At 54.9% G+C, this 24,870-nt stretch overlaps 1 protein-coding gene across 1 annotated transcript in view; it reads right to left on the reverse strand.

The window, feature by feature from the left end:
• Window positions 1–23,858, reverse strand: part of TMEM132E (transmembrane protein 132E) — a 61,544-nt gene extending 37,686 nt beyond the window's left edge. The window contains exon 1 of the mRNA XM_027518293.1: window positions 22,334–23,858. Within this exon, the coding sequence (XP_027374094.1) occupies window positions 22,334–22,400 (67 nt within the window). The 5' untranslated portion in view covers window positions 22,401–23,858. The remainder of the gene's footprint in view (window positions 1–22,333) is intronic.
• Window positions 23,859–24,870: the final 1,012 nt, after the last annotated feature.

Genomic DNA, 24,870 nt, shown 5'->3' on the forward strand with positions numbered 1-24,870 from the left:
CAAACTGCGTTCCTGGGAACCCCTCTGGGGGCCCACAGACAGAGCACCTGGAGGTGATCACGGGGCCCAAATGACGCAGGGAGAGGAGGACTGGCCCAGGGCACAGAGTGCTGGGTTCAGATCCTTTCTCGTCCCCTAACCTAGAGACACTTCCTCCCCGGAGGACCCTCAATTGCTCATCTGCCTGAGGAGGATTAACCCTGCCTGACCTGCCTTATAGGGCGGTTGCAGGGAGGAGAGCTGTGGAGTCTCCTGGGCAGTGTCATGGGAGGGGTCACAGGTTCAGAAATGTCCCTGAACCTAGGGCTTTGGGACAGGAAGGGGGAGAGAGGCAGCCCTGTAGCCAGGGCACTGCCCCCTCGTTCCCTCCTTTCCTCCTCGGAGGCCCCAGAGGGGACAGAGCCATTACAGAGGAGGGACTTCAAGTCGACAAAGACAAATTGGCTTAATTGACCCAAATTAGCAGCAGGGACGCCCCCGATGGCCCAGCTGCCGGTACATTTAATCACTGTCACCCTGTGTGGTCAGGGCCGGCCCCCTCCCCCAAGGCCATTAGGGTCATCTCCCCTAATGAAAGCCGCCTCTCTGGAGTGTCCTCTGTCAGCAGGAAGTAGGGCTGCGACTTTGAGGACAAAGACAGCCTTAGTGGCCAGGGGTCGGCGCGCCCTGCAGTGCGGAGCCTGGCTTCAGGAGAGACAGCCTGATCTGAGACGGGGCAGCCCCGGGAGCTGGGGCTTCTTCCGAAGCCCCTCATTCTGAGCTCCACGGCCACCCCTTGGAGCAACAGGGCTCCACTGGGGCTGGCTGACCAGCACGCCTTCTCTGAGATGCTGCCCAATGCATGCTCCCTACGGAGGCTCACTGACAGGCAGGTGGCCCAGGCCTCTTGACCGGCTTTGCTTCTCTCTTTCCACTTTCCACCATGACGGCTGGGGTGATGCTGGGGCGATGATCAAACCGGAGTCTCCTGCAAACCCTTAGAAGGTTTCTAGCTGGAGCCCTCCTTGGCCTCTGGTGACACTGTCACCAGAATCACTTTTGGCTGTTACTGCCGAAGTCCCACACCAAGACAAGGCTGGCAGGACACTCTTCCCCCCTCCCCCAACCCTCTCCTGGTGTCTACCTGCTGCTTGGTGGGGACTGTCCCTCCTCCCTTCCCTTCCCTTCCCGCAGCACCCACTGGGAACTGGGCCTGGGCTCAGCTGGTCCTGTGACCGGGTCACTGGTCTTGAGACCTCAGGGCCTCCAGCTCATAGCCGCCCCTCTCCAGCTGCACCTGTCTTTCTCTTGCTGGGAATCTCTGATCTGCCAGGACTGTCCTTGCATCGCTGACAGAGGCTGTGTGGCAAGTACCCCGACACTCTGTGCACTCCACAGATCCTTCCTGGGCCCCTACTCTAGCCCCTGCCCCTCCCTTCCACAGGTCTGCCTTCCCTTAAGGACCAACCCTTCCCTGGCTCTTCCCTCATGCTTCTCTCCCCAGCCATCATTCAGGCCCACCTCCCTCCGACCATATTCCTCTCTTCATCTCCATAAACACTGTTGGGTTCCATCTGGGTGCCGGTATTACAAAGCACAGACCCCCAAGGGTGGAGTCCATGCTTGGCTCAATGAGGCCAGAACATTCTCTTTCTCCCCCTCTCTCCAACTTGTCCATGGGCCACTTGAAAATTGGCTGTTAGAACTTGGAAACACAATTCCACCCTTTTCTCTATAGAGATAATATTATCAATAGCAGCTACCTCCCAGGGCAGCCCACCAAAAAGCTGTTACTTATCATCCATCCCATAAATATTTATGGAGCATCTACTATGGGTTATCATGAGACTGAACAGTGGTTCTACGTTGGGACAGAGGACTAAGTGAGGGAGAGAAAGAGAAGGAGAGAGAAAGAAGCTTCCCTGCAAATCATTTAAAAATAGGACAAGTCCAATCATCAACACCTTTTCCACATGCCTCCTCCTTCCCAGGGCCCCTCTCCTCTGGGGCTTCCTAGTCTCCCCTCCCCAATGGAACCCCCAGCACTGGGATGGCCCCTCTAGGATCATCCCAGTTTCAGGGAGCTTTATGAAATGCAGGTTCCCAAGCTCCTCCCCAGCCAAATTAATCCAGAATTTCTGGTGGGTCCTGAGAGGGGACTCCTACTATTTCCACCCCTCTACCACATTTAGAGAGTCTTGCTCTCGTTGTTGCTGTTGTTCAGTCACCAAGTCATGCCTGGCAATTTGCGACCCCATGAACTGCAGCATGCCAGGCTTCCCTGTTCTTTACCAGCTCCCGGAGTTTGCCCAAGTTCATGTCCTTTGGAACAGTTCTCAAAGTCTCATATTTAGGGAGAAAAAAAACCCTGAATAACTTGCTAATACAGAGCTTTTTTTTGAAACAGACTTTAGGATTTTTTTAAAATTAATTAATTAGGCTATGCTGGGTCTTAGTTTTGGCACTCAGGTTCTTTGATCTTCGTTGCGGCATGGGATCTTTAGTTGAGACATGTGGGATCTAGTTCCCTGACTAGGGAACAAACCCGGGCCCCCTGCATTGGGAGTGCAGAGTCTTAGCCACTGGACCACCTGGGAAGTCCCTAGGCTTTAGTTTTTAGACCAGTTTTAAGTTCACAGCAAAACCAAGTGGAAGGGAAGTCCGTATACCCTCTGCCCCTACACTTGTTCAGCTCTAGTAGTGAGCCTCAATCATGGCTTCCCTTTAGAATCACCTGGGAGACCAGACTGCACCCCAGACTAGTGAATCCAGAATCTCTGGGGCTGGGATCCAAGGCACATGCATTTATTAGAAAGAGAAAACCAAATATTGTATATTGACACATGTGTGTGGAATCTAGAACAGCAGTATACGGAGGAACCTAGTTCCAGGGCAGGACCAGAGTGTGGACACGTTGGGGGAAGGAGAGTGGGGGATAAACTGGGAGATTAGGCTTGACATATATACGCTACCGTGTGTAAAATGGATAGCTAGTGGGAAGCCACTGTGGAGCACAGGGAGCTCAGCTCAGTGCTCTGTGATGACACAGAGTGGGGACGGGGGTGTGTGAGGGAGGCCCAGAGGGAGGGGAATGTGTATACACGTAGCTGATTCACTTTGTTGTACAGCGGAAACTAACACAACTTTATAAAGCAACTATGAAAAAGTGAAAGTGTTAGTTGCTTAGTTGTGTCTGACTCTTTGCGACGCTTTTTGACTGTAGCCCGCCAGGCTCCTTGGCTCCTCCGTCCATGGAATTCTCCAAGCAAGAATATTGGAGTGGGTTGCCATTCCCTTCTCCAGGAGGTCTTCCTGACCCAGGGATCAAATCCGGTCTCCTGCATTGCAGGAGGATTCTTTGCCCTCTGAGCCACCAGAGTAAGCCCAAAGCAACTATACTCCAGTAAAAAGCAACACCTGACTGTGTAGGCAACCCTGAGAATCACTGCTTGGGTTGTTCTATTTTTCACAGAAGCTTTCCCTTCCCTACCCCTGCATCCACAGATGACCAAAACTCATCCCTGCCCTCTCTCCCTACTCCCCTCCACCTCTCTGTTTCTCCTTGGGACTCAGGTCCGTGCCTCCACGATGACACTATTTCCATCTGCTGGGACCTGGGATGGCAGGTCCACACTTCGGTCAATGCCGTGTGTTTCAGTGTGGTTACCAGAGGCTGGGGGCCCAAGGCTGTGCTCCAGCAGCAGGGGCTGGACTGGATTGCTCTGAAGCTCTTCCACAGGGTGGGGTGGTCAGGAGTTCTGTAGGTCACCCCGTGGAAACCCTCAATTGCTGGGCCAGGGCCGGGTCCCAGCCTGGGTCCCACAGGCTCACGCTGAGCATGGGCTTCCATCCTCAGGTGGCTGGAAGGTGATTTCACATTTGTAACAATTACTCACTTAATTGGGTTCCAATTAAATCAGAGAGGGAGTGGAGGGCTGTGTCTGTTCCCCCACCTTCCTCCTTCTGCACATCAAAGAGAGTGCAGGGAGGATGACAATGGGGCTTCGTGAATCTGGAACAGTCCTGCCTTCTTTTGGGGTGGGCAGGGCTGTCCTGGGCTGGGGCCCCCTGCCCCTTGCTGAGCGACTCTCACGCCTGCATTTCTAACTGGTTGCTGGACTCATTCAATGGTCCTAGTGGGTGCTGGGTGCCCAGGCAAGAGCGGATTCTTCTTACAGGCTCCCTGCCCCTCAAACTGAGTAGGGTCCTAAAGAATCGGCGGCCAAAGTGAAGGGACCTCCCCCCATCAAGCAGCACCATCCAGATTTCTTCAATGGCAGAGCATCAGGGCCCCAGGGACAGGTTACAGATAGGCTCACCGCGGGTCTCCAGGGCTGCCACCGGGTGACAGCGTGGGACAGATAACAGGGAGACACTGCTGCTCTCCATCCAACCAGCGGCTCTGCTCTGATCTACATTATATACCACCTGTACTCTACATAATAGGTGCATGCTGTGCTAAGTCGCTTCAGTCGTGTCCAACGACCCTTTGTGATCCTGTGGACTGCAGCCCTCCAGGCTTCTCTGTCCATGGGATTTTCCAGGCAAGAATACTGAAGTGGGTTGCTATGCCCTCCTCCAGGGGATCTTCCCGATCCAGGGATCGAACCTGAGTCTCCTGCGTTGCAGGTGGATTCTTTACTGCTGAGCCACCTGGGAAGCCCAATATGTTGTATAGTATAATGTATTATATGTTGTATGTACTATGCATTTTTCTGGTTAAAAAAAAAAGAAAATCAATGATTGAGTGCCATCCTATCACATCTCAGAAAAGGAAACAGACCCAGAAAGTGGAAAGGACTTGCTCATGTCCACACACCACCACCATTTTAGAGGTTAGGCTGCTTGGATCAAGGCCTGCTGGCCCTGATCTCACTCTCTAGTGGCCAGGAGATGGTGGCACTCCAGGGGCAGGAAGTGAGATGGGGATCGGATGGAAGGGTGAGCCAGGCTGGGGTCTTGTAGGAAGCACCTACCTCCCACCTCTGGCCTCTGCCCTCTGCCCTCTGCCCTCCAAGAGGGACCCCTCTCTGGTCCACCCTGGAAAGAGGCCAGGAGGTCATGGGTGGTGACCAGGGGCTGAGGCTGGACTCATGTCCACGGGGCCCTTTGGCTGGATGCCCTACTCCATGGAGAACCAGGTCATGTCTGGGGGCTTTGGTCACAGGAGCACCTCAAAGGGGCCACATCTACAGAAGGACATATGTCTGATCAGCATTTGGAACACAGCAAGTATTAAAGAAAGCTTTGTAGAATGAAGGAAGGAAGGAAGGAATAAACAAAGCAGATCTCAGTCTAGGAAGCAAGACCTAGATTTCTAATCCAGAATGAAAGAAATGAGGCCCTGTTAGGGAGCAGGTTGCAGAACCAGGAAAGTTAGACTCAGAGGAGCTGCTGAATGCCCCCCGCAGCCCTGTCCAGAGAGAATCCCCTGGCACGCACAGTCTCTCCTGGGGAAGCCCCTAGTCTGATGAGAGAGGCACAGCATTCTCTGGAGGTGCCCCAGAGTGATGATGGAACCCAGCTGTCTCCTGGGAGAGTCTGCAGTCTGGTGGGGGTGAGGGAAAGGAAGAGAAAGATGCTGCTGCCTGGGGGGAGCTCCCCGTCTAATGAGAGACACACGTGGGCAGCCTCCTGCCTGAGGGAGGAGGCGAGGCTGGGGCTCAGAGGCCATGCACCCCTTCCTGGGTTTGGAGCGGAGGAGCATGCATCTGGGTGCCTGGCAGCAAGGTGCTGGGAGCTGCGGCCAGGCAGGAGGGGAGCCATCAACATTCCGGTCAGGCAGCCAGTGGCTGAGTTATTATTATTTCTTTTTTTTTTTTTTGAGCTACTTAGAGCAATTTACAGAAATCATTTAGGGGCCGTTTAGGGAGAAGAGAAAAGATGAAGACTTTTAAAGGCAGGGCCTGGGGATGGCTTTATGCAGATGGGCTTTGCAGGGATATGGAGAAGGAAGGAGAGTCTGGATTCTTAAAGGTGTGGGAAGGAGGGGAGGACTCCGGTCTGATAAATTTGGCTGGGAGCACCCCCCTGCCCCCGCCCCAGGCAGCAGCCAGGGACTGAGAAAAAGGGATGGGTGGGGAGGGTGCCCTGAGCAGAAATGGCTGAAATGCAGGAGGAGGTGGGAAGGAGGGTCATGGGTGGGTGAGCCAGCCGCTCTGCCTCAGCTTCCTCTTCTGTAATCAGGACACCCGCAGGTGTGAACGAACCACACGGGGACCAAGCTGAATGGGTGTGTCACTTCTAGGATATTGGGGCCCAGAGGAGGGGCCCTGGGACCTAGAGCTGCAGACTCAGGAGATTAGGGCCCTGGGGGAGTGGGAGTCACAGTCTCTCCACCTCCTCTCTTCTGAGACCCGAGCCCATCACTTCACCTCTCGAAGCCTCAGTTTCCTCATCCATCCACATGACTGGCATGTCAACCTCACAGGTGAGGCTTACCTGTGATAAGGTCGTAAAGTGTAGCCATTTTTTCAACTGCCAGTGGCTCCAGGAGCCTTGGTCATGGTGGAAAACAGGGGGAAACTTCAGAGTTGAGGACCTGACTTTCAAATACCCGCTCCTTGAGCCCACTCCCAAGATGGAGAACTCACACTTCTAGGGCTAGACTAGGACAAAATTGGCCTTTCCCGAGCCGGGATCAGAGGCCTGATGGGGATGCCTGGGGAATTCAGGGGTGTGGGTACGTGTGTGTGTCCACACGCACGTGATGTGGAAGACGAGTGGGGATCCTAGGGAGGGAAACAGAGGGAAAATGAGAAAACCGGCCATACATTTATCAAAGTCTTCCCCGCAGTTTATATTCAGGCTGTTTGTGACGTGATCATTGGAGACGGAATCTGGTTACGCCATGTAAACAGCATGCCGGCTGGCTCATCCCTTGGAAATGCTCCTGGGGAAGCTGAAGGTAGGGGGAGTGGTGGGGCGCTCTGATCTGTGACCAATCAGTTTCCTCTAACTGTGGCTGGCCGTGCTGACTCCCCCTCAACCTCAAACACCCTCATGTAAAACCTCTGAAGACACAACAGCAAGCCCACTGGCCTGGGAAAAGAGACCTGGGCCTCAGGTCTGGCTCTGCCACTCCTGACTGCTGTGTGTGCTGGGCTAAGATCGGTCCCCTCTCTGGACCTTAGTCTCCCCACCTTCCAAATAGGAGTGTTTCCAGGACAAGAGATGCCGGGAGCGCCCATCTATCTCCCCTGACTTTTAGTATCTCCCCCTCACTGAGCGGCCCCTCTGTGCCACAGTCTAGAGAGGATTTCAGGGTGCAAACCAGCTTCCAGTGCATACAACAGGCGCTGATGAAGGGCCAGCTGCACTCAGGCACTGCCCACGGAGTTTCACACGCTCTCTTCCCTTTGGCCAGTACTTCAGCAGGGAGGGGACTGATAGCAACTCCTGTCTATCCAGCCTCTAGGCAGTGCTGGGCACTCTACACACATCGGCTCACTGAATCCCCATGATCTGAGATGCAGGTGGTATTTGCTATTCTCCCACTTTACAGATAAGAAACCTGAGGCTTAGGGAACAGAAGTAACTCCCTCCGGGTTGGTGGCAGAGTAGGGGTTCCTGGCTGCCATGCTGCGGACTTTTCACTGCTGTAGCAGGTGGGCAAAGGTCACCCCATGTGGCTGCTGGAACTCATCACACCAGATCACAGAGATTTTGGCACTGGTTGCATTCTCTGAAGTCCAGGTTAGCCAGTCTCTGGTTGCCTTCACCTCTGCCCCCCCGCACTGAAGTTATGTGCATCCTCTACCCACATCAGCCGGTAACCATATCTTCCTGCCACATGACTGGTATTTGTCACAGTGTTTGGCCTGGAGCAGATATTCAAAAACCCACACTGAAGCAACCTGTACCTACTTTTTATTGAGCATGTACTACAAGCCAGGCTCCGCTCCAAGCACACTCCATGAATTAATTATTTGTTCATTACTACAACCCTATGAGGAAGGAACTCTTATTATCCCACTTTATAGGTGTGGAAACTAAGCCACGGCATTGTGAAGTCATTTTCCCAAGACCTCAAAGCCAGGACATGGCAGCTGAATGTTTGAATGAAGGCAGGCAGGTTGGGGGGCTTCCCAGGTGGCGCTAGTGATAAAGAATTTGTCTGCAATGCAGGAGACACAAGAGATGTGGGTTTGATCCCTGGGTCCGGAAGATATCCTGTAGTAGGGAATGGCAACCCACTCCAGTATTCTTGCCTGGAAAATTTCATGGATAGAGAGGAGCCTGGCGGGCTTCAGTCCGTGGGATCCCAAAGCGTTGGACATGACTGAGTGACTGAGCACAAGAAGGCGGGAAGAAATAAACATCACCCCTCTGGTCCCTGTCATCCACTCGGTACCCAGATGTTTCTTCCTGGTGGTGCCCTGGGAAGAAACACTGAGAGGAGGGGAAGGAGCAACCTTTCTGTTCATTCATTCCACACAATAGATGCTGAGTATCTCCTCTGGGTGAGGCACCAGTCCAGGTGTTGGGAGTACAGCTGTGAACAGATGTTGCCCTGTTCTTGGGGGCTTCCATTCCAAGGGGAGTGGGTGTCAGTTATGAACAAACAGAGACATAACTGTATAGTTTGTCAGAAGGAGGAAGATAGAGCAGGGTCAGGGCAGAGGAAGGGGTGGGCAGGGCTGTTTTAAGTAGAGGGTGGCCGGGGAGAGCCATTCTGGTAAGATGCACTCGAGCACACACGTGAAAGAGGGAGGGGGTGGTGAGTCATGCTTCTGTGGGGCAAAAGGTCAGGCGGAGGGGTAGCAAGGACCTGAGGCTTGGTGCCTGGCATGGGTATGGACTGCAGAAGGGACAGTGCAGCTGGAGCTGAGTGGGGGAGAGGAAGATACGGTCAGAGAGGCATTGTTGGGAAAAGGGACAATCAAGTGGCCTTGTCCGCCCCGAAAGACTCAAGCTCTCACTCTCAGTGAGCTCAAGGGTTCTGAGCAGGAGGTGACTTGATCAGACCTATACAGGTCTACAGAGTCTCCCAGTAGAAGGGGAAGGAGCTGAGAGCTGCTGCCTGCCTGAATCGGAGCCCCCAAGGCCAGCAGGCACCATGCCAGGGCTGGGGAGGAGCTGAGTGAGCTCCAGGCTGGACAGGGAATCTCTGAGAAGGACCGCAGAGAGTCCCCAGGGCTCACAGGTCCCCAGAGCACTGAATCCTCGCCCCAGAAATTACTTCTCAAGGGAGAGAAGGTGGTAGGGCCCTTGGGGATCACCCAGGCCTGCACCTTCCAGGATGGCGGCCACTTGCCATGTGTGGCTACTGAGCAGCTGAAACAGGGCCAGTTTGGAATTGCGATGAGCTGCTGATAGTGTAAAAGGCATGGGGCATTTCAAAGATGTAACACAAAGGGAAAAAAAAAATGAATGTAAAAATCTTTGCATATTGAAATGATCGCCTTTTGAATATTTTGGTTGGAATATACTGTTAAAATTCATTTCACCTGTTTCTTTTTACTTTTTTATGTGATAACTAGAAAAACTGAAATTATATATGAGGCTCATGGTACATTTCTGTTGAACAGCACCGGCCCAGCATGGCAACCCTGGTCTCATGGGTAGGGAAGCTGAACTGTGAAAGGAGGAAAGGATTTGTCCAAAGGTAAGTAACTGGCTGAGAGAACACCCGAGGAAAGGGAGAACCTGGCAGGGCGCTGGGGAGACGAGGGCCCGCTGGGTGGATTGGGACATTTGAGGACTCCTAAGGGTTCCAAACAGGAAAAGGAGTACATCAAGGCTGTATATTGTCACCCTACTTATTTAACTTCTATGCAGAGTACATCATGAGAAACGCTGGGCTGGAAGAAACACAAGCTGGAATCAAGATTGCTGGGAGAAATATCAATAACCTCAGATATGCAGATGACACCACCCTTATGGCAGGAAGAGTAGAGGAACTAAAAAGCCTCTTGATGAAAGAGAAAGAGGAAAGTGAAAAAGTTGGCTTAAAGCTCAACATTCAGAAAACGAAGATCATGGCATCTGGTCCCATCACTTCATGGGAAACAGATGGGGAAACAGTGGAAACAGTGTCAGACTTTTTTTTTTTGGGCTCCAAAATCACTGCAGATAATGACTGCAGCCATGAAATTAAAAGACACTTACTCCTTGGAAGAAAAGTTATGACCAGCCTAGATAGCATATTGAAAAGCAGAGACATTACTTTGCCAACAAAGGTCCGTCTAGTCAAGGCTATGGTTTTTCCAGTGGTCATGTACGGATGTGAAAGTTGGACTGTGAAGAAAGCTGAGCGCCAAAGAATTGATGCTTTTGAACTGTGGTGCTGGAGAAGACCCTCAAGAGTCCCTTGGACTGCAAGGAGATCCAACCAGTCCATTCTAAAGGAGATCAGCCCTGGGATTTCTTTGGAAGGAATGATGCTAAAGCTGAAACTCCAGTACTTTGGCCACCTCATGCTAAGAGTTGACTCATTGGAAAAGACTCTGATGCTGGGAGGGACTGGGGGCAAGAGAAAAAGAGGACGACAGAGGATGAGATGGCTGGATGGCATCACCGACTTGATGCATGTGAGTTTGAGTGAACTCCAGGAGTTGGTGATGGACAGGGAGGCCTGGCGTGCTGCGATTCATGGGGTCGCAGAGAGTTGGACACAACTGAGTGACTGAACTGAACTTAACTGAAGGGTTCATGATGAATTATAAATGGTTATAGAGACTGAGTTCTGACTATTTTCCATTGTTATTGAATAATCAAGTTGTGTCCAACTCTTTGCAACCCCATGGACTGCAGCTTGCCAGGCTTCTCTGTCCTTCACTGTCTCCCAGAATTCTCTCAAATCCATGTCCATTGAGTCAGTGTTGCTATCTAACTGTCTCAGCCTTGGTCACTCGCTTCTCCTTTCGCCTTCAATCTTCCCCAGCATCAGGGTCTTTTCCAATGAGCTGGCTCTTCGCATCAGCTGTCCAAAGTACTGGAGCTTCAGGTTCAGCATTAATCCTTCTAATGAATATTCAGAGTTGATTTCCTTTAAGATTGACTGGTTGGCTCTCCTTGCAGTCCAAGGGACTCTCAAGAATCTGCTCTAGCACCACAATTTGAACGCATCAATTCTTTGGTGCTCAGCTTTCTTTATGTTCCTACACTCACATCTGTACATGACTACTGGAAAACCATAGCTTTGACTATACGGAGCTTTGTCGGCAAGGTGACGTCTCTGCTTCCAGGCCCCAACAACCATACAGGATGCTTTTGCTTTTCTTCCCGTTTGCAGATGAGGAATCCGAGACTGAAAAGCAGGAGGAGTCAGCTCTGGGATCGGGGTCTCCACAAGCTTTCAGGCTGCAGGAGGCACCAGAGGAAGAAGTTCAGGGGCCCCTGGGCTCTGTCAGAAACTTCTTACACCCCTAGATCTTATTTCTGGCAATGGCACCGGCTGCCTGCTGTGATGGTATACAGGCAGCTTTTACGCCCAGCTTGGGGCTGCTGTGGAGGAGATGCAAATATTGAGATGCCATAGCCTTGATGGCCAGGTACCACCTTGGCATTGCATGGGCTGGGGCTAGCTGCGTTCCCAGGAAGGCCTCCTCCACTCAGGGAGGCAGAGGTCCCGAGAAGGCGGGGCGAGGCTTGAGACTGCTTTCCTAGGAAGGGAAGCCCTTCTGCTCTCTGGACTTCAGCTGCTAAAATAATAATAATAAACAAAAAAGCTCCAACTACTAAGCCACATGCTATGGACTCCCCATTTGCCATCTAATGTTGTGCTAAGTCACTTCAGTTGTGTCTGACTCTTTGTGATCCCATGGATTGTAGCCTACCAGGCTCTTCTGTCCGTGGGATTCTCCAGGCAAGGATACTGGAGTGGGTTGCCGTTTCCTTCTCCAGGGGATTGTCCCAATCCAGAGATCAGTATCTCTTACTTTTCCTGCATTGGCAGGTGGATTCTTTACCACTCACAGTACCTGGGAAGCCCGCCATCTGGTCTTACAGAGGCAGAAACCAAGGAGTAGAAAAGAGAGGTCAAAGCTAAGAGGTAGAGCCAGCTCTCAGATCCACCTCCCTGCTTCTCAGAGTGGGCCTTCTGCCATGCGGTGGCACCTCTGATGACTTCCAGTGGTCATCCCCCATCCCAAGAGCCCTTACTCTCAGCCCCCGAGATCGGCTCCTCGAATACCTTTCTTAGCATTGCTACCATCTGCAAACTGCCCCCAGTCAAGTCACTGTTGTTTGATTTCTGCTTTGATCAAGCCACTCCCTCGCTCCACAGTGCTCCACAGCTCCCTCGTGCTCCATGGAACACAGGGTCAAAGTTCTGAGAAATCTTAAGAGATCATCCAGGTTACCCTACACTTAGCCCCCTGGCCTGCTATTCCCTCACAGGCAGCTGTGGCTCTTTCCATGCTGGGCTCAGAGCTGGTAAGCCGGGGACCACTTTTGTCCTGTGTTTCTGTCTCCCTCAGGGTCTTGAACACACAATGGATGCTGATCGATTAGTCTTGAGAGGCAGGATTCCTGAACTTGTTAAAGCCATCTGCAGTGGCATCTCCTCCCCGAAGCCTCCTCCGATTTCTCCAGCAGATTCACGATTTCTCCCTTCACGGACTCTGTATCCCTTCCAGCACATCCGAGGCAGAATTTCATCCCAGTCTGTGCAGAAGCGGCTCATCTCCTCGGGACACCACCTTAGAAGTTCCTCGTGGGACAGGACTTGTATTGTCTTCATTTTCACATTTTTAACACGGTGTCTGGCAGGCGCTGATAATATCAGTAACAATAATACTGAGAACTATCATTTTCGGACACTCTGTGCCAGGCGCTATTCTAAATATTTGACTTGGAATAATGACTCAGTCATCACAACAGCCCTCTAAGCTGGATGTTTTTATAATCATTTTCAGATGAGGAAACAGGCATAGTGGTTAAGCAACTGGCCCAGAAATCACAAGGGGATGGACAAAGCCAGGCAGTTTGGTGTTAGAGCTCAGTACAGGGAGAGGGTGGGGGTGGAAAAAGAGAATTTTGAGCTTCAGGAGAAACTGGACAGCCAACTGCTGGCTCCAAGGGTGTCCAGCACAGGCCATGACACATATCAGGTGCTCTGTTAGTAGTAAGTGACTGTGAAGGTAACTAGATAGTCCAATTGCTGCTCAGACCCATGTGCATGGTCAGCGGGGCTGGGTGGGGAAGGGCTTCCCAGACAGGAAGGCTGCAGCGAAGTGGTGAGCCCAGTCCTTTGTGCCAAGCCAGCCTGGCCCCCACCCCTGCTTCTCATCTGACCACCCCCTCCAGTTCCAGCCCCCTTTGCCCAGCATCAGGCTTCATGGAAGGGCCTGGTGGCTGGCAGTTTTTCTCCCGCAGAGAATAGCCACAGAAAATTTGAGATCATTTCTCTGCTGTGTTGGCAGCTGAGAAAATGGCAAAATTTCCTATTCCCTATCCAAGAGTTCCTTCCTATTGGACAAAGGCCCCACATGTCTCTCTGTTCCCAGGGGAGGCAGGGCAGGGGAGAGTGTGGGTCAGCCTGGGGGCAGTTCACCGTGTTGGCTAAGAGGCGTGGGCTCCTGCAATCTCGTGACAGCAGGGGGCTGGACGTGGGAGGAGGAGGTGACCAACCGAACCCCGGCAGACATGCTATGGACAAGCAGAGGGGGTCAAAGCAACAGGTGATCTGGAGTTGCCCCTGGGACTTCTCAGAGATCTGGACAGACTGGGTTTGGTTGCAGCCGCATTTTATAGACAGGAGGCCTGAGCCCACAGAATAGGCCTATGGCCGTTGCCAATTTGGCCGGATGTGTCTGGAAGCCAGCCTTGCCAATCGTTGGGTGGTCTCTGCAGCAGCCTGCCCCCTGCACACCGTGGTCCTGCCTCTGACAGGATGGCCGCAGGATGGCAGGAAAGACAGTCACAGCCAGGATGGTGAGGGGCAATGGGTTATAAAGAGAGCAGAGGAAGGTCCCTCTCTGTGGCGCCGGGGGTGGGTTCTCCACCCCACAGGTCTGGAGCTCTGCAAGCTTGCAGCTCCCAGCAGCTCAGGTCACTCCCACTCCAAAGCCTGCTACGGCTCCCCATTTCACTCACCAGTTCATTTTCTCCCAAGGGCCTCCCTACTCCCCTAACCTCCCTGCACCCTCCCCAGCCCACAATACCTCCCCCGTGCTCAGCCCCTCTGGCTCCTTGCTGTCTGGAATGGTACTCAGCCCTGCCCTAGGACTGGTCCAAGTGTGATATTCATGCATTCGCTTAGTTTGTTCTCTTGACTCATTCATGTCTGCTTAATGACACTTAATCAAGTAACCATTCATTTATAAATACTGCACAACCCCTTCCCACAGACTCACACACACTGGAAGCCCCAATTCCCAGGCCCTACCTTTTTCTTATTTTCCTTGGTTCTTGTTGCCTTCTAATACATCATATAATTTATTTATCATATGTATTTATTACTTGGGTTTCCCTTGTGGCTCAGCTGGTAAAGAATCGGCCTGCAATGCGGGAGACCTGGGTTCAACTCCTGGGTTGGGAAGATCCCCTGGAGAAGGGAAAGGCTACCCACTACTCCAGTATCTTGGCCTGGAGAGTGCCATGGACTGTACAGTCCATGGGGTCACAAGGAGTTGGACACGACTGAGCGACTTGCACTTTCACATTTATTTCTTACTATCTGCCTCCCTTCCACCTGCACAGGAATAAGGCTCCAGGAGTATAGGACTTTTTGCTACATTGCTATATTCATGGATTAAGACCAAGTAACTAGAACAGTAGCCACTAGCTGAATACTTGCTGAGAGACAAGGAAGAGGTCTCTGCCACATGTATTTGAGTGACTGTATGTCCATTGACTCATCTGACAAACCATTAAATGCCTACTTTATTCCTAACATCTTGATAGGCCCCAGGGGATACAGCAGCAGGCAAGTGATCCATACCTTCAAGGTCCATCCAAGTTTACAGCCAGCAGGGAGGCCGGGCAGTGCAGTTTACAAAAAAGGCAAAATGAAAGGGTGGCAGGGGATGGTGGGTCTGTGTTCAACTCAGAATCTGGTGGGCTTCCGGGAGGAAGTGTGGATACACTCGGGCCTGGAGGCTGAGTAGGAGATGGGGTGGGAGAGTGTTCTGGTCAGAGGGAACAGGATGTACAGAGGCTCTGACATAAAAAAGAATGTGACTCATTTAAAGGACTGGCAAGCTGAGTGGGGTGGGATAGGTGGGCCTCACTCAGGTACGTGGGCATGTGGCTGTCGGTGCCTGTCTGGGCTGATTCCCTATATGCATGAAACAGAGGGGTAGGGCAAGAAGACCTCCATATTCAGGGTCAGAAAACCTGACGGCAAGAGCTGGTGTGGCCAGGACTCCGTTGGGCCTCAGCTTTGCCCTCTGTAAAATGGGATCATAGTTGCTGCCTTTACCTGGCGGCTGCTGGGAGAATCAAATATCGCGAAGCTAAACTCCAAAGAACTGTTGGGAGCCTCAAGCATCCAGGTGAGTGGCCGTGACCGTGTGGGCGTGCATTTGAGCGCACTGCACTGCCAGCTCCCACCGACACCGTTCTCCTGCCGTGACAAGTCTGCAGCATCATCTGTCCCAAGATGCCAAAAATACACTTGCTTCTGGCCCCGAGCCAGGCTCCTCAACAGCCTTGGAGGCTGGGGGGAAGGAGAAGGGAGGCCTGAAAAGTGGGGTCCTACAACTGCTGGGCCAACAAGGTCATCTTGTTTCTCACCATCGGACCCTCAATGTGCAGGAGGACAAAGGCCACCCTTGAGGCCTGGGGCAGTGCCCCTCCCATCAGATGGGGGCCTCTCTTGTCAGACTGGGGCCTCCCTCATCAGACTGGGGTCTCTCTGAAGATGAGAGTGTCTCCCTTGCCATAGGAGGCACTCCCTGTGGGCAGGAATCATTTCCCCTCTTCCCCCAGAATAGCAGTGAGGCTGTCACTCAATGTGACTCTGGCTGATTCTGTTTAAGGGCTGACCACCTCCAGGGTGGTGTCCCTGGGAAGGGGGTCAGGCTTAAGGGTGCCCTGGCTGCCTGTTCCCTCCCAGAGTGAGGGGCCCGTCCTATAGGGTCTGATGATGTTCAGACCTGGATCCTTGGATGAGATGCCTCTGAGAACCTGGACCATTTTGAGCATCATCCTCTATCCAGGTGACTCTCCTAGCCCCAAGGATCCTAAATGGTGGGCTCAGGAAACAGACACAAACTGAGAAATTCCTCCAGCAAGCACACAGCCTGCCCACTGCCCTACAGCTTGAACGGACCAGGAAATCACACAAGAGAAGACAGTAACCAGTTGTCCACCCTCATGGGCCAAAAAAAGTGTGGGCGAGAATGAAGCAGAAAGGACTCAAGTTTGAGTAAAAGCAGAACTTTGCAAAAGCAGATAATTATCTAGATAATTTGGACAAAAAATTTTTTCTTCAATTACCTTTTTTTTTTTTGCACTGAATTATTCATTCTTACATTCATTCATTTGTGTAACAAGCATTGAATAATCCAGGTAATTGCTTCCATTTTCCACTTCATCCTGCTGGGTTGTCTGCCAGCCAGCAGGGCCTGGGGTGGAGGTGTGGGAAGGCGGAGCTGGGGAGGTGGTGGTGGATCAGAAAAGGGTGAACACAGCAGAGGAAAGGAGATAATGACTTCTGGACACTCGGCCTGTCTCCCACGAGGCCACGCCTATCTTAGGGCATCCTTTCCCACCCTGGCAGCCCTGTGATCCTCCGGAGATGGATGCGGTAGCTGACAGAGCGTTGGTGCTCCCTGATACACTGCCCCATCCTTGGGGACTGCTGGAGTATGGCATCGCCAGGTGAATTGATGATAAGGAGGCCCACTTTTCATTTAAAAAGACAGAGCAGGAAAATAGAAAAAAAAAATTTTCCAAAAAACAAAAACACAACAAACCCACAACTGGTTCATTAATCTCTTATTAAAATTCTGTGCTGAGCACTGGCAAAGAAGAAGTAAAGACCTGGGGAAGGGCCAGAGAGGAAGAATCGTATCCAGTCCTTAGCATCCGTGGCTGGTCTCCAAGAATGGGAAGACCAGGGAGGTGACCAGAGGCTTCTCCGTGGTACAGCCAGTAAACTGGAAGGGGGGCAGGCTGGGCATCACCCGCTCTCACTCGGCAGAGGAGAAAAACAAGACTTGGAGGGAGAATGACTGTCCTGTGGCTACACAGCAGGTGAGGACCAAGTCCGGATTTGAAGCCCTATCTGTTGGATGCTGGGGACTCTGATTCCAGACTGCCTCGAATGTCAGAATCAGAGTCTTTTTTCTCCTCTCCCCAACTGGACTTCAAGCTCATGAAAAGGAGTTGACGACTAGGTTTTGAGCCCATTCACGTGCCCTCTGGAGTACTTGGCAAGGTTTGTTAACACTACTGGTGATTGATTATCTTGACTGTGTGGGACCTGAGGCTAGCTTGAGGCCAGAAGTGTATCTTTGCATGAAGCCGAAGCCGCAGACAGAGGGTATGACAGAGGAGGTGGAACCTCTGCCACGGGGCCAGGAGCAGACTGCCAGTCTCGAAAGCTGGACTCCGGCACTAGTTCTGCTTCCAGAATGAACTGGCAGGATGACCTTGGCTGGTCCTTGCCCGAGTGTCCATTTCCACCTCTACACGAGGGCTGGATTGAAGCTTCTGCAATCTCTTTTAGTTTCAGGGTTGTGAATGGACATCATTGTGGGCAGGGCAACAAATAGAGACCCCCTCCACCGGCCACTCCATCCCTCTGCCCTGGTGCCTCTCTGGGTCTCAGTCTGCAGCATCACAAGTACTTACGGCTGATCTCAGGCTTGAGGGGTCTATCGGTTTCAGACAGGCCCCCACTGAGGACCTAGGAGATACCCAGGTCCCGCCCTGGTACTCCAAAGTGGCCTTACCTCCCGCAGCCAAGCATTGAGCTATCTTCAGAATGGATTCCAATAAAGCTCATTTTCTGCCACCAAGTTTATAACACATCCCCACCTACTGGTCTTAAATGTTAACAAGGCTGTGTTGTGTAGGGCTCCATGTGGCCTGGAAGATGGGTGTGTGTGTTGGGGGGTGCAGGGGAGCATCATTTCTCACTTCCAGCAGCGAGGGGGCCTCCCAAGACCAGCAGTGACCCTGTCCTCCTGCCATGTCCTTCCTGCATCTCCAAAGGAGCCCAGAGCCTGGGTGATCAGTGTGGTGGCGAGAGCACAGATACAGCCTGGAAGAGAAGCCAGGCTGGTGACCACAAAGGTGAGGACAGAGGCACTTGGGATCACATACTCGGAGCATCACGAGACATTACCTTCACATCTGTGTTATATAACATGTCATCCCAGACATGTGTATCCTGTATATGCCACTTAAGGGGTGTGGTACAGCCCTGCCCCACCCCCTTGCTCTCTTCCTGGTGTCTCTGTTTCTTCCCTCTGCCCTCTTATGCTCCACACCCCAGAGCTCCCTTTGCATACTGTGAGAACCCCACAATAGAGTTGTCTTCCCACATCATTCATCTCTTCTGAGTGCCTACTATGTGTCAAGAACTGGAGAGTTGGGCAAAAACAAGACATGGCTCCTGCCCTAAATGCAAGTATGTGGGGATCAGGAGGGGTACACATATAAATATTACCACAAATATGCCCACACATACCCTTCACACACACACACACACTGCTGTTCCTGAGGAGTGCTGGGAAGGCAGCATGAGGGGCCAAAGCAGCACCAGAAAGAGACCAATTATTTCTGTTGGGGGTTTGATGCTGCTGATGAGAAGCCAAGGAGTAATCTAGGCAAACTCCCTGGAGGAGGTGACATTTCAGTTGGGCTTTGAAGGCAAGGTAAGGATTTCTGGAAGCAAGGTATTCCAGATAGAGAGGGGCTGGTGGGTGCAAAAGCAGAAAGGCAGAAAGGTGAGAAGAATGATATCTCAAAAGAGGCACAGAGGATGAAGAGAGGACAGTACCAGAGAAGTGACGATGTAAATTGAGACATGAACAGAAAAGGCTTTGTATGTTAAGAAGGCAAAGGGTATATCCTTGATTGTACAGGCAGTGGGGAACCAGTGAGGGGTACTGAGTGGGAAGCTGACATAATCAGTCCTTGAATAGGTTAAACCACCACCATGCCTCACTAAACTCCTATCCAAACTAAAAATGGAGCAGAAGGCCTCCCCAGAGAAGTGGCCTTCTCAGACGCCTTCTGGCAGAAGCCTTGACGGTGACAGCAGCGTAGGGACTGCCACCCCCGGGGCTGAGCTGGGCCCTGAAAGGTAGCAGGACGCTGTTCCCAGACGCCATTGGCCCGGAGTCTTGACAGACAGTGAGGATGGGAGGGATGGGCCAGAGGCCACACTGCTTGGGAAAGATGGGGAACATGAGGGAGGCAGCCCAAGGTCACCCCACTCGATGGCGCCAGAGTCAGAAACCCAGGCTATTTGGCTCCCAGTCTGGCTGTGTGGTCAGAGCCCTGCGGCCTCAGGAGCCTGCCAGGCATGAAAAACTGCAATTACACCCCCACCTCCACCCCAGCATCTTCGAAGAGCCCAGAACCCAACCAGCTTGAAATGAGACTAAATCCATGTATCCTTTTCCTGATAGAGGCATGCTTCCGGTGGGCGGGTTTTAGGTATTCCTGAAGGAGGAAGGCCCAGGGGAGATGATATTTTGGGGGGAGGAACTTCTTTGGCCTTATCCATCTGGGGGTGGTTCCCAAGCTTTGAGCATCTGCTGGTACCCTCCCCTAAGGAAGCGGAGACTGAGGCATGGGATGGGGATTCAGGGAAGAAACTTGGAAAGGGAGACAGAAAACCAGGAGGGGGAACTGCCTGCTCCGTGGGGGGGACCCTGCTCCATCTCCTCAAATTGCTTCCTTCTGACCACCTGTCTAGGGTTTCCCTGTGGCAGTGGGAAAGAACCCGCCTGCCAAGGCAGGATGCTAGGGTTTGATCCTCGGGTTGGGAAGATGCCCTGGAGAAGGAAGTGGCAACCCACTGCAGTATTCTTTTCTTTTTTCAGCAAAATGTGTCCACGTTACATTTTTCTCTTTTTTAAAATCTATTTTTAATTGAAGGATAATTATAATATTGTGATAGTTTCTGCCATACATCAACATGGATCAGCCACAGGTATACATATATCCCCTGCCTCTTGAGCCTCGTGCCCCATCTCCCACTCCCTCCCACCCCTCTAGGTTGTCACGGAGCCCCAGTTTGAGTTCCCTGAGTCGCACAGCAAGTTTCCCCTGGCTATCTATTTTACATATGTTAGTGTGCATGTTTCCACTCCAGTATTCTTGCCTGGAGAATCCCAAGGGCAGAGGAGCCTGGCAGGCTACAGTCCATGGGGTTGCGAAGAGTCGGACATAACTTAGCGACTGGACAACAACAAATCACCTGTCCACCCAGGGCCCTGAGTGTCCTGGGCACTGTGCTAAGCCCTGGCGGTGTGGGGGACAGAGCAGAAAAAGCCCACCGCCTGCCTGCACTACTCCAGAACTAACTGAGCACAGAGAAGACACCGATATCTAAGGAGAAGGCAAGGTAGATAGATTTACTCCAAGAGAAGCAAAGCCAGGACACGGAGGCCCTACTGGAGCTGGGGTTTAGTAAGCAGGTGAGATTCTAGCAGGTGAGGGAGGCCAAAGGATCCTTAATAGGAGGCTCAGGGGTGAGGAGGGTGCACCGTGGGAACTATTGAGAGTGTCTGAGCTGCCTGGAGGTGGGACCCTCACTGGGCTTTTGGAAGGGAATTCTGGTAGCAAGACACAGGGGGTGGGGGCAGAACCGTGCCTAGACCCAGCCTTGAGCTGTGTTTCCTTCCTACTGCACCCCCAAATGCCCTGGGAACAGGCCACAAGCACAGCCCCTGCGGTTCCAGTGCTCAGACATCCAGAGGCCCCCCTCCCCATCTGCGCCCCCCCCCCGCAGTCTTGCACGCAGAGCCCCAGATTTCTTGTTCCCAGCTGCGTTCCCCCAGCCCATTCTTCTGATAAAGCACTGAGATTGGCTGTTCTTGGTGAAATGAACGCAAAACAGCCCCCCTACCCTGAGCCACCCCCTTCCCCTGAAGCCGGGGAGAATCAATCTACTAGTAGAGGGAAGTCAGACCGTTCCCCACCCACTCTTAGCCTCAGGACCCTAGATTCCCAGAGCCTGTTCCTGTTATTCTTTCAGGGTAAGAGAGGCCGCTGGTTAGAGACCTTGGCCGCGCTCACGGCCCGCTTGGTCATGTTCCTAGGAACCGGGTCGACGTGGGCAAAAGCTGAGCGCGGCACATGGATGGTCCTCCGCCCATGCGGAGAGCCCTCCGCCCCCTCTATCCTAGCCCCTCTCCAGGCTGGCCAGGCTCACCCCTCGGCGTGGGGCAACCAGGTCCCCCACCCCCTTGCGGGTTGGCTAAGGGTGTCCCAGCTCCGCTCGTCTCCCGTTGGGAGGGGTCGGAGCATCTCTTTCTTCATTCTTCCTCCCCACCTCCAGCTCTCTCCCTCCCTGCTTGGTCAGCGCCCCTGACCTCCTGGAGCGCCTCCAGCTTGCGTAAGGCCCGCTGCAGCCTCCTTCCGTCGGATCTGAGTTCCCACTCCGGGGTGGGGGGGTGGGTGCTGTTCCGCGACCCTCGGGCCCCCATCCGTATCCCTGCCGTCCCACTGCCAAAGCGCGCCAACCCCGGCTCCTCCCTCTCCCACCCCCTTTACCGCGGAGCCCGAGGCGAGCCTGGGGAGCAGACGCAACAGATTGCAGAACCCGAGCGAGAGAGAGAGCACGGAGCCCGCTCCCTCCGCCCGCCGCCCCGGCCTGCACCCGCGGCCCAGACCCCCGCCCTCCGGCTGGGCTCAGCCGGCCATTTAGATGCAGCTCACAGGACGGCGGGCGGGCGAGTCGCGCGGCTCCCCGGGCCCCTGTCAGTCCACTCCCCTTCTCCAACACCGCCGCAGGGAGCGAGGCAGTGGGCGGCGCGGCCCCGCACCCGGCTGCGCGCCAGTGGCGGGGTAGACACAATCCCCGCGGACCCGAGCAGCTCCCCGGGGCCCCGCCGGTTGCCAGGTTGGGAGCGACCGGAGGGGTGGCCCGGACGCGATCCGCCGGATCCCTCGGGTCCCTTTAGATTTCCGTGGGTGGACACGCCCCCAAGACTCCCGGGTTTGGACCTTTCTTTCTAATCCGGAGAGGGTTGAAGGGATACCCCTGCACCCTCCCGTCCTTTTCCAGGGCCGGATTCGGCCCCCAGGGCGGGGCTCGCAGCCTCCGCTCCCGCCAAAGGGTTTGCGGGGGCTAGAGGTAACTCGATCTGCAGCCCGAGATGCTAAGCTGGGAGCGGCGGCTGCGAGTCCAGGGGGTGGGGGTTCGTCTTCTCCGGGCTCCTGTCTGCCGGCTCCAGCGGTACCCGCCGCATCTTCACTCCCGAGTCCGCGCCGCGACACTTACCGTGGGCGAGCAGCGCCGAGAGGCAGAGCAGGGCGGCGCCGCCGCGGCCCGGCATCCCTGGGGCCATGGCCGGCCGAGGAAGGGGCGGCAGGGGGCAGCGGTCGACGACGACTTGGTCCTAGGCTGGGCTTGGTCACATCCAACTTCAGGTGGCCGTGGGCGCCCGGCTGTCTCTGCTGAGGCTCCGGGGGCCAGGGAGTGCAATTGGGGGTACTTTGAGGGGAGGGGGCGTCCCAGGCGCCGCCGGCTACACCCTCAGAACTGGTGGGGGCGCCGCTCGGGGCGGGAGGAGCCTCTAACTCCCCCCGTCTGGTGCCCCCTGCAGGATCAGTGCGGCTAGTAGCGGGGGAGTCGCACGTGCGGGCCCCGGGCCGGGTGGCCACTAGCGTCTCGCAGCCTTGCCTAAAGCCCAGTGTCCGTTTCCCCAGCCCCGCGGCCCAGCTCGAATCCGAACTCGCTGGAGGGTGCAGATTTCCAAAGCAAGCCCCAGTTTCTTCGGCTTCGGTAGTAACCCCACATGGATAGCGCGGCTTTCTTCCTCCCCAACAGCCTGCAACAGCAGCAGCAGCTCCAGCATAAAAATCCCAGGTTAGGCGCAAATGAATAATTTCTTTCGCAAATGAAAGGGAAAATCCAAGCAACTTTAATCCATCTAGAGAAGGAAAAGTTTCCGTGCAGTGCTGAGACCGGCGGCGCGGGTCGCCACGACCCTAGACAACGCCCGCACTGAGGGCCCCGGGGTGGGCGGCCAGCGGCTGGTCCCTTCGCCGAGCTCCCTTGCTTGGCTCTCTCTCCAGTCTCGACCAGGGCCCGGGCTCCACACGGGCAGGCTCAGCGCCGCCTGCCCGGGCAGCGGCACCGCGGCTGGGGCGAGGGTGGGGCGGCCGGAACGAGCTGCCCCATGAAGATGGGGTTTGGAGAAGCTACGGAGCGGGAAGGCGGGCTACATCGCCCGAGCCCAGCCTTTCCTGCCCCGAGCGCCGACTCCAGCCTCCTGGCCGCGAGCGTAGTGGGATGGAGAGGGGTTCGGCCAGCTCGCGGCAACCCCTGGTCGCCTCCCTGTCCTCCCGGGTCTCGCTGTCTCAGCCGAGGGGCGCGCTGCTCCGCCGCGCTCCTCGCCTTCCCCGGGGGAACCTGCACAAACCTTGAACTTTTCCGGGGTTCAGAGTCTCCGACGCCTCCTTCTCCCCGCCGCCCCCGCCCTGCCCCCGGACGCCCGAGGTCTCGGTGCAGCCGGGCATCCGCTTGTGCTCTCTCTTCCTCTCGCGGAGTCAGTTTGGGTGAGCGGAGCGCCGCGCCAGCCTGGGCTGCGGGCGGCGAGACCCGGGCGCCACGCCAGGGGCCGGGGCACCGGGCGCCGGCGCAGCCCGCGGCCGGGGAGGCGGCAGCTGGTGCCTACCGGGCCAAGCGGAGAGGAGGTGCCGGCAGGAGGGCCGGCTCCCCATGGACGAATGTGGGGAAGGGGGTGGGGGGAGAGAAGAAAAATCAAGGAGCAAAAAGGAAGAGGAGGTGGGGGGGGGGGCACAGTTGCACGAAGCAGCCGCCGCCGCCGCCGCCGCCGCCTCCTCGGCGATCGCGCCGGCTGCTCCGCCGTAAATGACTCGAGAGACACACACACACTAGCGCTCGCCCGCCCTCCTCCCCCGTCCGGGATCGAGCGCCCACCCCGGCGGCGGCAGCGGGCGCCGAGCCGGGCGCGCTAGCTCCTCTGCCCTCCCCTCTCAGATTCCCCGTGGTCACGTGGCCTCGGAGCGCGCGGCCCACGACTCGCGCGCCACGGAGACCCCCCCACCCCCGCTCGAACTCCCCCTCCCCGGTCCACGTGTCCATTCCGCATTCCCAGCCTGGGGGCGCGCGCGGTTCCTTAATGAGACTTGGGCGAGGGCCGACCTCGCGATTCCGCGGTTTTATTTTTTTCCTCCCCAGTGTAGGCTAGCGCTGGGGCCCGAGTGGGGCCCGCCGGCCGGCTGCGGCGGTCGCGTTTCGCCCCGGGTAGACGCCAACCGCAGCCTCCCGCTGTCCCTTTTCAAAGGATGCTCGCTCTTCGCTGGCCGTCAGAGCCGTTTTGCAGCCTCTCGGCCAGATGCGCGGGGCGAGGGTACCCTATCCACACCCCCAGAGTCTGGGCGTGGGGTCTCTCCAGAGCTCCGGGTAGCAATCAGCCTGGGCGCCGCGCCCAGCTTCGTTTGGGGATGGGGTCCGGGGCGCCGGTCCCCGGAAAACCTCTGCGTTGCTGGGGATGGAGGGGGCGCGGAGAGGAGGAAACGTGCCTTCCCACAAGTTGTTTTGCAAATCTTTAAAGGGACGTGGCGTGGGGGTGGGGAGCTGCCCTCCTGCACACTCACCCAGGCACCTGCTAATGGGGGGTGGGGAGCGGGGCTGGGGTGGCGTTCTCTCCCACCGTCAGGCCCGTTCCATTAGAGCGCAACCCAGATCAGACCAGACAAGTCAACCGTCAGCTGTCAGCCAGGCATCAGATCAATAGAAATGATTTTACAGCCTCGTTGGGTATCAAGCCCCAACACTCCAAGGGCTGG

Source organism: Bos indicus x Bos taurus, chromosome 19 (genome assembly GCF_003369695.1).
Source record: "Bos indicus x Bos taurus breed Angus x Brahman F1 hybrid chromosome 19, Bos_hybrid_MaternalHap_v2.0, whole genome shotgun sequence".
In the NCBI taxonomy this organism is placed as follows: domain Eukaryota; kingdom Metazoa; phylum Chordata; class Mammalia; order Artiodactyla; family Bovidae; genus Bos; species Bos indicus x Bos taurus.